Raw genomic sequence first — 16,233 nt, 5'->3', positions numbered from 1 at the left:
GGCTACTATTTCGATTGTGGGCAATGGGGAAGAAGCAACACTGCCTCATCAGTCCTAATTCGGAGAACTTCACAAACGTAATCTGCTGTCTTTTGAAGCCAAATTCCATTTCGTTTAACTAAATTTCCATTTAAACTATCCCAAACAGATTGTTGCCAGCCCTGAAACTACGTCCAAGCCGGTGACTTTTCCCGTGTAAAAGCGTGCCTTGATTTTCAGTTCTACCAGCTGCAAACAGCCGTCCCGTGGCCGCTAGTACTGCCCTACGCACCTCATGAGCAGTAGTTTGTTTTAGAAAGTTCTGAGACATAAAGGCGGTGAAAAGGTTGGCGTTTAATTCTTCCGTTTCCTCCCCGCCAGGTTGATGTTTAATTCTTCTCTTTCCTCTCCCACAGGTACGTTCAGGCTGAAATACGCTCCTCCCTCTGAAAGTCTTGACTCCACAGACTGATATTTTCTCTGGCAAGAAAATACTGTAAGCCATGGAGACAGAAGGAGATCGAAATACAAAACTGAGACGTCCAGTTGCTGTTAAGCTTAATGTATTTTTTAATCCAAAGGTGCTTTACTTTATTAGACTAGGTAGAAAATCTAGCTTAGGGGTGCATCAAACCCATTTTTGATTGCCAAATTCAAACTTGGATCTTGTTGTTGGAACTTCTGACCACGTGTCACAGGACCGATGCGTACTGGACGGATGGTGGGGCTGGCCAGCTGCGTTTTCTGTTGCGAGTACAACATCCGATGTACTTTTTTTTTGCTGGAGAATGTTGCCATATGTGGACTTTCTAAGGTGAAACGTCTAACTCCAGGGCAGCTACATTCTGAAGTGGAAGCTGGAGGCTGAAGGTAGGAGCGGCCGTTCGCCAGAAGGACTTTGGCACCCCTGGGCTAGGTAAAATGTCTACTTTTTTTCAAAAGTGATCAGGCACTAATCTCTGGGATTTTTAAGGATTGCACTACAGAAGAATGTAAAACTCTTCAAGCTTTCTGCACTTTTAGCAGACAGTGTCACTCTGAGACCAGTGCAAGAGGCAAAGAAGTTCCAACTTTTAAAAATTGGCACCAGCAGGCTATGTGACTTAACTACACAATAAAAATCTTAAATAAGTCTCTCCTTTCCCTTCCAAAAGAACACACACGGCAGTTTCGGTTCCTTCTGGAAACAAACTTGTGCTTCATTGTCTCAGTTATTACTAGATAGTGCTGGGTTCCCAGCAGTGGAATAAACTTAGTTTCCAAGGGTCCAAGTCCCAGAGACTCCAGAGTCATAAAGGCTTCAAGGATATTTTCCTGTAATACACAAACCAACCTTTACGTCCTGTTACTGTATATAGGTCTCTTTCACAGAAACCTTATTATTCTGCTTTTGTAAATGAATTTTAAACCATCCTAAAAAAAAAAAAAAAAAAAAGAACTCTGGCAGCAGAGTTTGTAAGCTTTTGCTTTACTTTATATAAAAAACCCCAACCCTTTGACTCCTACCCCGAGGCTTTTGCTACAGGATTCAGAAGTGGTAGAAGTCAAAACATGTAAAAGGTAGTAAACTTCATTATTATCAAGACTTTGAAGGATTTATTGTTGGCCTCCTTCGTTGCAATAGATTGTAGATGACTAGCTTTGGTGTTAACTACTTAGCGTACATAATTTGTGGGTGACAAATCTAAATTAGGACTTGAGAGGAAGCCAAACAAATCTCGAACTGCTAATTTGAAACAGTTTGGTCCTGTCTGGTTGAAAGAAGATACTAATCCTCATGGCTCACCCGAGGAATTTGACAGCATTAAATGGGTGAGGCCTTCTCTTTAAAATGTCTGACATAGAGATATTTGCATACTGTAATTTGGAAGACACCTTTAAAGTCTGAAGCCTTGTTTACACTTGGAGGGTATTTCTTACACCAGTTCAAACCACACCAGGATGAACAGTATTTGTAGTGGCGCAGCTGACGTGCGCTCGGAACTGAGGGAAGTCAGGGCCGAGGAGGAGGTTTTGAAGTGGTGCGGAGCTGCCCCGAGGAGTGAATCGGCACTGGGAGGGGGTAACGCGTGGCCTGGCAGGTGAGGCCTTCCTGGACTGTGTTTGTAAGGGGAAAAAAAAAAAAATAAATCAAAGTTCTGGGCCATCTGCAGCGCCGCGGCTGTCGGAGAGGCCCGGCGGCGTGAGATGGCCAGAAACCAAACCCCAGGTCCAGGTGTTGCTGATCCGCAGCTCCTAGCGGATTTGGCTTCGTGGAAACCCAGATCTAAATTTGTGTAACGTTTGGGTTTTTTTTTTAAAAAAAAAAAAAAAAAAATTTTTTTTTTTCTTCCTATGCAATGAAAAATTAAAACCGAGCTTTGTGTATTCTCAGCCCAGCTCCCGCTCCCCGCAGCGTTGCGCACCCCCGAAACGCTCCTGCTCTCTCTGCCCTGCGGTTGAGGTTACCTGTATTCTAACGAACAACCTTCAGACCTGCAACACTAACGTGATGAAACCTGACAATGCAATTTACTTTGCCTTAATGAGCTTGAGACAATGGTAGGAACAATCTGTCATACTGTATTACGCTGAAGGAAACACGCAGATTTCAGTGACGATGTTTACTCTTTACAGCTTTGAGGGTCTCTCCAGTGGCCTGGAACATGTGCTGAAAGCCAAACCTTAACGTTATTATTATTTTTTTTTCCACTTTTTTTAAACAGTATTTTAAAACTGAATTGTATTTAAATAAACTGTATTTCAACACTCACGCAGGTGTTAAAAAACCCTCTCGAAATAGCAAAAATCAACAGCAAAAAAAAAAAAAAAAAAGGTAATTTCTGTACCAGTTGCATTTTCTTTTAATGCCCAAGGCTGGGCACACAGTCTTGTCTAATATTCATCGCAGAGTCGAAACCATAACAAAAGGACTGTAAAACTGAACTTCTGTCCAGCAAACCGTTTCATTCCTTTCTTCCGAGCTTTCTTTGGGATCGTTTCCTTTGTGTAAAGTTTAAGGCTGATGTTTCTTACAAGTGGCTTATGTGTACTTTTAGGTAACGTTTTTAAATGGTGAAGTCTGGTTTTCGAGTAAGTTCAGATTCAGAAGTCTCGAGTACCGTAGAGCAGCACGAGTGTAACACGGAAATGTTCGCTGAGAGCCTTCCCTCGGTCGAAGCGAGCTGCGGCGTCAGACCTGCCCGTGAGCGCTGTCCACCTTGTACCAAGACCAACCAAAGTTGGGAAGTCCAAACAGAGCACTTTAGTTCCATAAAATAATCCTTCATCTGTTTTTAAAAGGCACAAATCCCATCTTTTTACCCCGGAAAAGTAAGGCAGCTTGTTTTAGAATAGTAGTTCCAGCTTCACTGGCTGAAAGAACCAGTTCTTAAAACCTATTTTTATACACTGAAAGATGGAGATTTCAAAGAATGCTATTTATTCCTATCTTTGTCCTAAAAGTATAAAAAGAATTAGTTCTTAAAATGGATTTCACTGTGGGGAAAAAAAAAAGATTTTTAAACATAAGAGGGAAGGGAATCCCAAGTCACCTCCCTGCAGGGGCAGGGAGAAGTTCAGGCCGAGCCTTCCCTCGGGGGAGTGAGCCCCGTGCTCGGTTTCTGTTGCGATTCAGCTGGAGAAGTGTTTTCCGTTTGGGAGCGTTGGTGATGGAAATACCCGAAATAGGGTGGAATTTCCAGCAAACTCCTCCTCGCGCTGGCAGTCTGCACATTAAGTATTAATAAATATGCCAGGCTCGACGCTAAGCAGCAGGAGAGGGAAGAGGGAAGCCTCATGTTAGCAAGCGAGGTATCGATCAGAGTTCCACGGTGTTTTTCCCTAAAACATGTCACGCTTCACTTTTTGTACAATTTTTTTTTTTTTTTTTTTTCCATACCACGGTCATTAAATCTTGACAAATTAAGCACCAGACTTCCGAATTGAATGGTCTAACAGTAGCCCTTTACCGTTAACCCCAAATTGTGTTTCATGTTCTTTCTCGCTGGCAAGCTTCGGGGTGAAGGTACTCAAAAATTCAAGGTAGTCTGTGGGATTTGGCAGAGCAAAACTCCCCCAAAATAAAACTGACCTCACGGGGCAGCCCTGCAGAGGCGGGGCCGGCCTCTGTGGCAGCGGAGCTCACGGACGCTCCGAGCTGTGCGTTTCGGGGTGGTGGAGAACACCCGTGAAAACCAGAGGGGTGTGGGCAAATCTGGGCAAAAACCCCCAACGGATGGGAGCGCCGCCACCTCTGGGCATCAACCCTTGGAACTACCCGTTTGCTCTCTTAAAATTTCCTTCCGTAAGCAAGAAGCGTGTTGGCACCGAAGCAGAAAGCAAATCCTGTGTGTTTTCAAGTGCAGATTAACAGCTTCTCTTGGACATAACTTTCCACTAGGAATGAAGGAAACTCCTGCTCCCATTTGAGCCATTTCTTTTACTTCGGTCAATTCTAGTATTACAAATTGTGCATGTAACTTTATAAATATTTTAAATAGTTTTGTAAATATTTAATATTCAGCTAATTTGATTTTGAATTGTAAATGTCAAGTATTCTGGTATTGGGATTTTTATGTTTTATTATACTTTGTTAAAAGTAAAATTGTACATTTTTAGAATGTTTTTATCTGAGTAAATTTAATGTATGGAAAATAAAGAGTTAAAGAGAATCCCTTTGTAATTTTTTTTTATTTTTTATTTTTCTTTGTCTTTGTATTTTTCTTTGTATTTTTCTTTGTATTTTTCTTTGTATTTTTCTTTGTATTTTTCTTTGTATTTTTCTTTGTATTTTTCTTTGTATTTTTCTTTGTATTTTTCTTTGTATTTTTCTTTGTATTTTTCTTTGTATTTTTCTTTGTATTTTTCTTTGTATTTTTCTTTGTATTTTTCTTTGTATTTTTCTTTGTATTTTTCTTTGTATTTTTCTTTGTATTTTTCTTTGTATTTTTCTTTGTATTTTTCTTTGTATTTTTCTTTGTATTTTTCTTTGTATTTTTCTTTGTATTTTTCTTTGTATTTTTCTTTGTATTTTTATTTTCTTTGTATTTTTCTTTGTATTTTTATTTTCTTTGTATTTTTCTTTGTATTTTTATTTTCTTTGTATTTTTCTTTGTATTTTTATTTTCTTTGTATTTTTCTTTGTATTTTTATTTTCTTTGTATTTTTCTTTGTATTTTTATTTTCTTTGTATTTTTCTTTGTATTTTTATTTTCTTTGTATTTTTCTTTGTATTTTTATTTTCTTTGTATTTTTCTTTGTATTTTTATTTTCTTTGTATTTTTCTTTGTATTTTTATTTTCTTTGTATTTTTCTTTGTATTTTTATTTTCTTTGTATTTTTCTTTGTATTTAATATGAATATTTTTTTTTATCTGTGTGGAGCAGTTACCAAGGGCATTTTTATTTTTTTTTTTAAATTAATGCCCTTTATTTTGCTGCCTCTCCACCCCAGACCCCTGCTCGTGAATCCCAGCTCTATTACAGTGCCTGCGACTCCTCTCCTGGACTCAACTCCAAAACCCAAAGGGTTTGTGCTCGTGGTTTGTCACCAAGAGCGGCCGCGACCTCACTCCTACCCCCCCACCTCCTTCCCAATTTCCCCGGGGGAGGATGAGGAGGAAACTGGGGAGACAGAAACACATCTGGGTGCCCTGGTCCCCGCCCAGCTGCGGAGCTGAACTGTTTTACCAGGCAAATACACCCAGAATTCCATTATGTCCAGAATACAGGGGAAATACACCCAGAATTCCTCCCCCTGGGGGGGCAGCAGCTCCTCCCAAGGCAGGCAGACGTGGCTCTGTGCCACGTACCTGTGAGAAAACCCCCTCTAGAAATAACCACCCGAGCCATCATGAAGTTGGGATGTAATCCATCCATCTCAGCACTGTATTAATTTTAAAAAAAGCAACATTTGTACAGGAATATCAGTCAAATCACGGCGTAATTACAAGTATGGTTGTCAGTTATGAGTTAAACAATTTCTTACACAAAACTAAACATAGAACAAGCCGCATTTAAAAGTTTACGTTGGGAGTAAAAACACAAAGAACAATAAAAAAAAAAATCCGAAGCGTCGTGAACGAGATGCATGCAAAGAGGCGTAGGTAGGTACAAATTGGACACCTTGCTGAGCTAGAGTGCCGAGACGCAGTAGTATTGCTTCTTTCTCCCCCGTGATAGTAAGTTAGCTTCCAGTAACAGCTGTAGTTAGTTCACAGACACATCATACACACGAGTAATCTCATCCTGCTACACTTCACGTGACAACAACTCTAGAGGAAAACCAGAGGTCCTACGAGACAGACAACCCCCTGCGCAGGGTCCTCCCCGCTCCGGGCAGCAGGAACACCGAGCGCTTCCCAACCCCAGGCGAGCGGTGGGAGACGTCGGTAATGGAAAAAAAATATAAAATAATCATTTGTTCGTCAACTCGACAGCAGCCCCTGGACGTGAGCTGCTTCTAAAATTCTCCTCGATCCCCCCCCTCCCTGTGCAAAGCGGGTTCGGCACAGGCGGGTCGGTGGTTCTGGTGGTCGGGATGGAGGAGCCATGGCAGGAGCCGTGGGGCCGCTGGCGACGGGGCTCTCCGAGGGCGAGCGGGTTGGGGCGCTGCTCCTGTCCCCGCTGCTCCTGTCCCCGCTGCTCCTGTCCCCGCTGCTCCGGCGCTGGGGAGGGTCCCGCCGCTCCCTTCAAACCACTGGGAACATCAAACCACTGGGCCGGGGAGGGGCTGGAGGGGAGGCTGATCTTTTGGAAGCGAACTCATACGAACAACAGTGTTGCACTGAACACACAGGGATTGGAACTTCATAACAGACTGGAGTTTATTGAATGTTACCTGCCCAGGTGTGTATTTTACAGTTAAACGCTTCCTAGAACTACAGTAAAGCTGTGGTGTTTGGTATGAGTATTTCAGAAACTGGCACTGTTTCTAAGTTTGCGGTGCCACAAAAAACAGAGACCAAAAAAAAAGGAAAAAAAAAAAAAAAGAGTTGTACTCCCCCAGCTCACCCCAAGCACTTGCCTTAACTCACTGCAGCCCTGACATGAGTCTGAGCGAGCTGCAGAAGACAAAGCTCTGCTTTGGAACGTAAAATGCATTTGCTCTCATGAGAAGCCTTCTTGTTTTATTAAAGAAAACCCCAAAATTTTAAGGAATCATAGGAAGATTTTCCAGAAAACTCACAGGAAACACTTTAGCTCCTCCCTGGTGCCTGTTTGCTTTTTCAAGTCAATCGAGTGTCCCTTTATTTGCAATCGTCACATGCACAATTGGGTTCCATTCACAAAAGTCCAGAAATGTAAATGTGCCTGTGTGGAATATTACAGCAGGTTTCAAAGCCGGAGGTGCTCGTCTGTACTGTTTAATAGTCACAAACAAGGCAAGGTAAGATGAGACACCTGCTAAAGCAAGACTATGCTACGGGCCTGAGAGCGTAGGTGACATCCGTTTCTTTCCCTGGGGTGTGTGTGGGGAAGAGTGGGGGGTGATGGCCAAGGGTAAACCGAAATCCTAGGCTAGAAGCCGCTGGCGTGTCCTAGACAGAAGATTGCACTCCGAAAGTCTCCTGAGAGGCGTACACCATGTAGAGGAAGCCATCCTCGTCCTTCTCGCTCTCGTACACCTCGGAGATGGGCGTGGAAACGCTCACCATGCTGTGTCCGTTGACCAGGAGGAAGAAGGCCTGGTTGGAGTTCAGCTGCAGGCGTCGCCTGTTGGGGGGGAGGAAGGGGAGCAGGGGGTGGGAACAGCTGTGACTGTGTGGTTCCACTCGCATCCACACAGGCAAAAAGAAGTCCTTGGGAGGGTGGCCCCATCTGAGGCAGCCCTGCCCCTGTGAAAGGCGTCCCCTCCCCACCTCAAAGGGGTAAAAAATTCACCCCCAGCAGGGCTACAGGGCTGGGGAGGGGTGGCTGGAGAGCTGCCAGTCAGAGGGACTGGGGGGGTTAATTGACTGATAGTGAGCCAGCAGTGTGCCCAGGGGGCCAAAAGGCCAATGGCATCCTGGCTTGTGTCAGCACTGGCGTGGCCAGCAGGGACAGGGAAGGGATCTGAGCCCTGGGCTCGGCACTGGGGAGGCCGCCCCTCGCTGAGGGGGTTCAGTTTTGGGCCCCTCACCCCAAAAAGGCCATTGAATGACTCGAGCGTGGCCAGAGAAGGGCAACGGAGCTGGGGCAGGGTCTGGAGCACAGGTCTGCTGGGGAGCGGCTGGGGGAACTGGGGGGGTTCAGTCTGGAGCAGAGGAGGCTGAGGGGAGACCTCCTGGCCCTCTGCAACTCCCTGCCAGGAGGGGGCAGAGAGGGGGATGAGTCTCTGGAGCCAAGGCCCCAGCGCCAGGCCCCGAGGGAATGGAAATAGGTATTTCTGCTAAGCTGCCTGCTGGAAAGCAGGTTTGCCCAGAGGAGCTCTCTTACTACTTCATAAACCGAGGCAGAAAGAGGACTCGGATACATGGAGGGGAACCGAAGAAAGAAGGAAAGAACAACAGATCAGACGAGCTTCCCGCAGCTTCCACTCGCTGCTGGAAACAAGGATTTACTGAGCCTCGCAGGCACAGCCTAGGGAAGGGACCCTTCCAAAGCCAAGCTCTAAGTGCTCCCAAGAGAGGCTGAGGGAAGGCGGCAGCTATCTGAGGGTGGGGAAGGCCAGGCTTTGCGCTGGCTCAGGACCAAGTCCAGCTGGGACCAAGTCACCTCTTAACAACAAAGCCAAATAAAAAAAAAAGGTGGGAAAAATCCTTCAGCTTGCTGTTAACCTTTCTACCCAGGGCCTTTTAATGTTCATGAGACATTCTGGAAGACTTTTATCAACCTGGTTCCTGGTTCCGAAACCCTACCTCACTTTCTTACTCACGTAAGAGCTGGGATTTGCTTGTGCCAGGCAGCTTTTGTACAAGCCTTGGAGGCAGGAATTGTTTGGACACATGGGACAAGTCTCAGTTTTTACAGCTTGTGGCCTCCATAAACCAGCTCCCCGCTACCCCGTGACCAGCAAAAAGCAAACTCTGGTTTGCTGCTAACTTCCAAGTTTACCTCTTGAGAACTCTTACTAATCAAATACTCCTTCTAAGCCAGGAGAAATGCACTTCTAGCAGAATTTCTGACCACAATTTTAGACCACAGGACTTCCACTCCTTGGCTATTTCCCCTTTCACTCTTTCTTGTCAACAAAGCTGAAGCACTAGAGCGGAGCAGTGCTCAAGCCACAGTCTGCACAAACAGCTGGGACAAAAAGACACTGGTCTGGGCGTGGGTTTTTCAGGCCTCAACACTGTCATTGAGAGAAACCTCATTTCACAATCAAAGGATGCCAAGATCAACCCTAAGCAGCAGCTCAGAGCTCCCCTGCCGGTGGGTGGGAGGAGGCAGGCGCTCCGGAGAGGGACTCTGGGGCAGAGCTCGGAGGAGACACCCCAAAACAGCTGAGCAGCAAGCGCTGGAGCCCCGGGCCAGCAGCACCCATGTTAGACACGGATTTGCAGCCCCAGGCTCCCTCCTACATCTCTGAGAATTCTCTTAACAGCTCAGCTCTTTCCAGAGGTGGGGTTTTTTTTTTCCACAAAGCCAAAGGAAAAGCACCTTCTCACAAATTTGTCCTAGCGAGGATACCAAGGGCTCGTTAGATGAATTTTCCATTTAGAGTCCCCAGATGCATACACCAGGTGGGGAACTAACAAAGAGTCATAGCCTTAGGTGGATGATGCAGCTTACACTGAAATCACAGCATACTACCTGATAATTTTGATTAGCTCGCTCATGTTGACGTGATCTGGCACCAGGAACTTGGTCTTATCCAAAACTGGAAGCTGCTTCTCTCCTTTGTACCTTTCAATGATCACCTAAGAAACAAAAAGAAAGGAGCAGAAGATGTGAAAGGCAGAAAGTGTCTGTGCCCTCATCTCCCCCCTCCCTTTCGAACACCACAAAGTACAAGCGTTTATGCCAAACTCCATTCCCCTTCATTTGAGAACGCAGCATCTCGAATCTGAAAAGGAACAATTATATTATAATTATCCTCACGTGTTCCTCTCGTTCTGTTTGCAACAGTCGCTGCACGCAGAGGTAGCAAATAGGGATTTAACAGCGCCACGTCCACGGCGTCAGTGTAGTTTTAGAATGGTTCATTTGCTGGAATCATTCAATCTAGCACTGAATTACCCAGCAACAGGGAAACCCAAGAAAAGCTAACACACGCTTCCCTCTAACACATTACAGCGGCTGACTAGGGGCCTGGGCGGCTACAGCACTCTGCACAGTCAAGTAGTTTTCACTAGAATTTCTCCAGTTTCAGGCCATCTCTTTCTAAGAGCTACACCTCCACGTCAGTATGCTATTCCATTCACCTTCCACGGTGACTCGACGGCATGAGAGAAAGCTACTTTTGTGGGGTGTAAAGCCTCAAAGGAGAGAATTTCCTCCTCCTTAATCTCAAAACAGCATGCTTAGGAACCAGTAATTCTGTCAAGGTTGTTATGTAGTAACTACTCAATTCACAAGGAAATTGCAGATTTGCCAATTTAAGTAGCACCCTGCCCAGCAACTGTATATAGTTCCTGCTTTTAAGCAATGATCTCAGAATTCGTGCGCTCCCGCTTTCACAGCCATGTGGGGTTTGTTGTTTTTAAATCAACAGTAGCTACGTGACACCATTCACTTGGATCATTTCCACGCTCACAGGGTCTGGCTGTGTTGATATTCAAAAGTTGCACAGGTAAAGGGATATTGAGCCAATTTAATTAAATTGGAGAAAGACTTCCTCACACCAGTTTACATAAATGCCAGCTCATTCTGGAAAAAAAAAACCAAAACAAAACCCACACTATTTTTAAAAAGGTCGAGTACAAACAAGAGATAGTATTTCCAACAGCAAAATGAAGGATGTTGACGGCACTGGAGGGATTTACCATCTAGCATGACGTTGCCATCTTATCTCATCCAGAACTGCTAACGAGGCCGTGACTCAAGTGAGGACACGGAGAGGCCGCCGCAGCGAGCCCCCAGGCAGCCCAGCAGGCCTCTGCCATAGCTGCAAGTTTGCACCGCTGCCTCTTCAGCAAGTTGCTTAGGTACCTCTGAATTTTTGCTGGTAATACGTCCATGGGTGACTTGAAATGAAAGCTTTGCTATAAATCAACAGCTTTCAATCCATGGTCACAGAGCTTGGAGACTACAGCTCAGTGATCTGTGAAAGGTGGGTGAAAAAGCAATCTTCTGTCAGGAAACGGATTTGTTAGGAAAGGGCCTTTTGGGAAAACTGCACATTCCAGACAAGTCAGAAAATTTCTGCTATAAAATATTACTTGTTCCCGTGCCCAGCAGTGTAGTAAAGCAGCAGCAGCAGTTTCGAGATGAAGCAGTTTAAAGCTAAAGGTGATAAGCTTTTGGTTTCTATTTGACCTAAAGGCAACAACTGCTTCTGTTAATGGAAGCACAGACAGTTTGCAAGCAGTCTGGTCACAGAACTGTCACTCCCAGGGACCACCAGTTCTCATCACTGAGAACCAAAGGTTGAGGAGTCTGACTCGGTTCTCTCTTCTGCCCCCCAAGATCTCCTGAGACCTTCCTCGTTCCACCAAACAGCCATGAGGATGGTGGCATTTATTTATTGCTTAGCGTGGTGACAGCCATCACACAAAGCCCACCAGTTGTGAAGAACTCATCAGCAACAGAACATGATCCCTGACTTCTGCTTCCTAGGATGCTTTGCTTTGCATCTGTAACCTTGAGGATGCCATTAATAAAAGAAAATAAAAATTCAGGCAGCATTTGGAGCTGAGCAGCTAAAGAGTGACAAGGTGAGGGCAGATCTCCTCTCGGAGGTGAAATGGAGGGGTTTGACAGCTCAGCAGCATTTCTGGAGACCTCAAGCCCGGGCCCATTTCCCGGAAGGCAAATGTTTCTGTCCTTCCCAAGCACAGACTGGAGATGAACGTCATATCTGTCTCTACATTACTCTTCTTGGTTAGCCTCTGCAGACTCTTCTTTTGGAGAAGAGAAACACCGAGATGAGAAGAGCTGAACACTCAGGAGAACCTCAGAGCTCAGCCGGGGTGTGGTTTTCTTTGAAGCTACAATATGCAACTTCAGTACACAGGAAACCCCATTTCCTCCAGTCCCCAGCTAGCACCTGGCTCTACCACACTCACTACAGGTTACTAGTTTGACAATGTTTCTGAAATTCAGGCTTAACAACCCCAAATGGCCAAATTTTAATTTAGTCTCACCAGGACAGCTCTTTTACAGGTTTCTAACTACTGAAAAAAACCCCCCTGAGACTAGAAATTGAAGTGAAAAATTAAAAGAACCAGACTTACTGGTATTTTAGTTGGATGCTGATCTCGGATCAGTCGTACATCTTCCACTCTTTGCTCTGCAAGAGATGACAAAAAAGTCTGTTCAAACATCCACACTTAATGCTGTTATTACCTTTATTTCTCTACCACTGAAGAGGGGGACCACGTTAGTAAAAGCCACAAAGGCAAATTCAGGCAAATGAGTTTTCAAATGGGACCGCAATGTCACCAGTAAAACCTCTCCTTTGACAGACAATACTTTGCTCTTTAACCCAAGGTGACAAGTACTGCACACACACTCTGCCTGGGACTCCTAGAAAGTGTTAAAGGAGGTAGCAATACCCCCCCCCCCTCATTTTCTGCCCCCCAAAGCAGACATTTAATCTCATAAATTGACAGCATCAAATTACACCGCACAAGTCAATGACTAAATATTCTGTACTATTTCTGCGAGATCCCAGAAGAGGAAGTTGTCAACAATTACTTGAGACCTGAGGCTGGCCCAAGCCTGGCAGCATCAGCTTACACCGTGTGTTCTAGTATTACTGAATTACAGTTTTCTATTTTGATTATGCCGCACCCATTGTTGCAGAAGCTGGTGGTAAGTTCTTGTGTACCTAGACATTTCACCGCTCTCTGTGCCAGTTTGCAGGATAAAGTTCACCTCTCCTCAGACATAAATATTAATAGCACAGATATTAAAAACCAGGCTAAAGTACACGTCGGAGCCAAAGTAAACAGGCGCAGTTGCTTTCAGAGGCAGTTGCATCTGTTTATACCCTGCCTACTTTCAGATTCAGTGAACTCAATTTTAACCTCTCCAGTTCTCTTCAGTGGGCCGGGGCTTTCCAGGCCATCTCCATCTTATAAACACCTCTCGGAGAGAAGATTTAGTGTTGCATCATGGCTTTAATAGACACCTGCCCAGGGAGAGGTGCTGCACACGGGAGAGGAAGAGCTTAGATCAGCACCCGCCAGCCCAGCTCACTGCTGGTATGCTAATGCACAGGACACACTACCTGTCCCGCCACTCAGGAATAACATCGCTCAACTCTCCATTAGTCCTTATTAAATTTGTGTGCACATAATACATCCCTGTGCCTTTTTATGAGCCCAGTAAGGAAACGCAGCTCCTGTGAATCACGTTTTTAAGCTGGAGGTGAATCAAGCAGAACTAAGGCAAGGAGTATGCAAAGCCTTCACCTGACTGCAAGACCAGGAACCTGAAAGCCATCCTGCTGCACGTCCCACAGCCCAAGTCACACTCTTACAGACCAGCATTAACACTTCAAGGGCAGAGATACTAGCTAATTAAAATACTTTTTAAGATTAACCAGAATCACAAGAGATACGGGGAGTGAATGAGACCAACCGCCAACCCCGCAAGCACAGAGGGGTTTGACTTAACTTTTCAACTGAAACAGGTTTGTTTACGGCAATGTTATTCAGCAAAACTCCCTGAAGTAGAAGGAACATAAAGTGGACAAATCATTGAGATTATTGTACATGGCGTGTTCAAAATCAGGCTTCAGTCAGCCACAGATAAACACTGCTCTCTGACGACATTAGTTGCAGTGGCAACTGCTTGGCTGCCATCCTAGCTGAACTTAATACCTGCAATAGAGGCTGCTGACAGGCGATGGGGTCAACAACAGTTTTGGAAGACTCCAAGAAAAGGGGCAGCTTAAACGTAGACTCTGTTAGATCAAAATTCTCTCTGCTTCAGTGCGGAGAACAGCTTACGTTTAACAGAAGAGCAAAGACAAGGGTGGGCACCCCAGGCGGTTCTCTTAAGCAGCTTGACTTTAACCCAAAGGCAGAAGGAAAAGAAAATCTGGATCAATTACTTCCACCAATTCCACTTTACGTACGGGATTTTATAGTTCACACAGAAATAGGTTACGCTGCCAGTTCTTGTTACCCTCTGAGCATTTCAGCCTACCTCACCGACACACATGAACAGATACTGAGCTCTTTTGATCGCTCTGGTCCCGTCCGAAGCACAGAAAGAAGTGCTGGCACCGCTCTATCAAGGCTGTTCCTTCTAGAAAGAGACTAATCTCATTTCCCCAGCCATCATTACACAGCTCTTCTCGATGACTTGCTAGTTTTCAATAACTAAAGGCAGACAGGAGGCACACGTCCCGCTCTGCTCGCAGCAACCCAGGTAGGGAATTCCTCACACCGAGCCAAGTACCAAACGGCAAGCGGAGCTCAATTCTGCTGTCAACAGCGCAGACGACGCCGGACACTGAGCAGGCACGTCGGGAGGGAAGGGCAGGCCCGGCTCTTGGCACACAACGCAAAGTGATGTTTCCGGGCTCCTGGGAATTCTGCAGTCGATAATGGATGATGCGGAGAGCCGATCTCCCCCCGCAAGCCCCTCTCCCAAGGCAGCGCAGAGCTCACCCCCGCCCCGGACACCCAAAAATAAGACCCTTGGCCCAAACTTCCAGGTTCTCGCCCCACAGCGGAGAGGCTCGGGGCGAAACAAGCCCCGCGGCCGCGCAGGAGGAGCGGAGGCCGGGCCGGGGTTTGTTTCCATTCCAGCCCCGAGCAGGCGGCGACTCCCCTTCCGCCCCAGGTGCCGGGGTCACCCCGCAGCCCTCGGCGGAGCGGCACAGCGACGCCGGTGACCGGGGCAGGGCGGCCGGGCCGCGGATCCCCGCTGTCAGCAGGAGCCGGCCCGGGGATCTCCGCGGCTCCCAACGAGATCTGCCCCCTCCCCGCCTCACCGATTCTCCCCCCCGTCCCCAACCTCCGCGGCGAGCGCAGCCGCCGCCGGCCTGCCCCGCCGGGCCGCCCCCACAGCCCGCCCGCCCGCCGAGGCCCGGAGAGAGGCCGGGACAGCGGGCGGGCGCTGTCAGCGCCCCTGCCCCGCCGCGCCCCTTCCCGGGGAGCTCACCGAAGGTGCGGCGCTGCTTGAAGCTCTTCTCCGAGGGCATGGCGGCGGCGGCTCGGCCTCAGGCCCGGCGGCGGCTCTGCGCGGCGGCGGCGGCCAACTCCGAGTGCCGGCGCCCGCCCCCCGCCGCCGCCACCGGCGACTCCGCCGTCAGCTGACGCCGCGCGTCATGGCGGGGCGGGGCGGGCGCCGCCGACATCTTGAGTGTGGCGGGACCGAGGGCCCGCCGCCTCCCCACCCCTGCGCGCCGCGGCCCGGCGCCGGGTCCCGGGGGGGACACGGCCGTGGCCGCCTCAGTGTGCTGCTGGGTCCCCCCTCAGCGAGACGCAGCCATGGCCGCCTCAAGAGTGCCCTGCTGTGTCCCCCCTCAGCGACACACAGCCATGGCCGCCTCAAGAGTGCCCTGCTGTGTCCCCCCTCAGCGACACACAGCCATGGCCGCCTCAAGAGTGCCCTGCTATATCCCCCTCAGTGACACACAGCCATGGCCGCCTCAAGAGTGCCCTGCCATGTCCCCCCTCAGTGACACACAGCCATGGCCACCCCAGAGCACTCCACCATGTTCCCCTCAGCGACACACAGCCATGGCCACCTCAGAGTGCCCTTGCCATGTTGCCTCTCAACAACACACAGGCATGGCTGCTTCAGCGTCCACACTCAGTGACACATGGCCATGGCCACTCCAGAGCACCCCACCATGTCCCCCCTCAGTGACACATGGCCATGGCCGCCTCAGAGTGTGTAGCCAGAGTAGCCCCTCAGCGACATTACAGCCATGGCCACCTCAAGAGTGCCCTGCCGTGTCCTCCCTCAGTGACATTACAGCCATGGCCACCTCAGAACAGCCCACCGTGTCCCCCCTCAGTGACATTACAGACATGGCTGCCTCGAGTGCCCTGCTATGTCCTCCCTCAGTGACATTACAGCCATGGCCGCCTCAGAACACCCCACCGTGTCCCCCCTCAGTGACATTACAGCCATGGCCACCCCAGAGCACCCCACCGTGTCCCCCCTCAGTGACACATGGCCATGGCCGCCTCAGAGTGTGTAGCCAGAGTAGCCCCTCAGCGACATTACA

At 47.7% G+C, this 16,233-nt stretch overlaps 2 protein-coding genes across 4 annotated transcripts in view; one reads left to right on the top strand and one right to left on the bottom strand.

The window, feature by feature from the left end:
• ZCCHC14 (zinc finger CCHC-type containing 14) overlaps positions 1–4,631 on the top strand; it is a 55,771-nt gene extending 51,140 nt beyond the window's left edge. The window contains exons 13-14 of one of the 3 annotated variants that reach the window (XR_012634189.1): positions 396–849; positions 2,354–4,631. Coding sequence is in view for 1 of the 3 variants with exons in the window: in XM_074913159.1 (XP_074769260.1) it covers positions 396–451 (56 nt within the window). In the remaining 2 variants the exon portion in view is untranslated. Of the gene's footprint in view, positions 1–395 lie in introns of all 3 variants that reach the window. The other 2 variants (XR_012634188.1, XM_074913159.1) reach the window with 2 other exon arrangements.
• A 1,181-nt stretch (positions 4,632–5,812) lies between these two features.
• Positions 5,813–15,296, bottom strand: MAP1LC3B (microtubule associated protein 1 light chain 3 beta). The gene is made up of 4 exons (XM_074913444.1): positions 15,159–15,296; positions 12,275–12,330; positions 9,693–9,799; positions 5,813–7,673 (listed from the first exon to the last, which is right to left on the bottom strand). The coding sequence occupies exons 1-4, from the start codon at positions 15,196–15,198 to the stop codon at positions 7,499–7,501; spliced, it is 378 nt and encodes a 125-aa protein (XP_074769545.1). The 5' UTR covers positions 15,199–15,296; the 3' UTR covers positions 5,813–7,498.
• Positions 15,297–16,233: the final 937 nt, after the last annotated feature.

The sequence above is a fragment of the Athene noctua genome, chromosome 9 (assembly GCF_965140245.1).
Source record: "Athene noctua chromosome 9, bAthNoc1.hap1.1, whole genome shotgun sequence".
NCBI lineage: Eukaryota > Metazoa > Chordata > Aves > Strigiformes > Strigidae > Athene > Athene noctua.
The sequence above is the reverse complement of the archived record's forward strand: the minus strand, read 5'-3'. Positions and strand labels throughout refer to the sequence as shown.

What these genes read in the sequence shown, in the direction of transcription:
- MAP1LC3B (XM_074913444.1), bottom strand. Translation starts at nt 15,198, where the DNA reads ATGCCCTCGGAGAAGAGCTTCAAGCAGCGCCGCACCTTCG. An exon ending in CAAGCAGCGCCGCACCTTCG is followed by an intron (nt 12,331 to 15,158) that starts GTGAGCTCCCCG and finishes CATCTCTTGCAG; the next exon opens with AGCAAAGAGTGGAAGATGTA. An exon ending in GAGCTAATCAAAATTATCAG is followed by an intron (nt 7,674 to 9,692) that starts GTAGTATGCTGT and finishes CCCCCCCAACAG; the next exon opens with GCGACGCCTGCAGCTGAACT.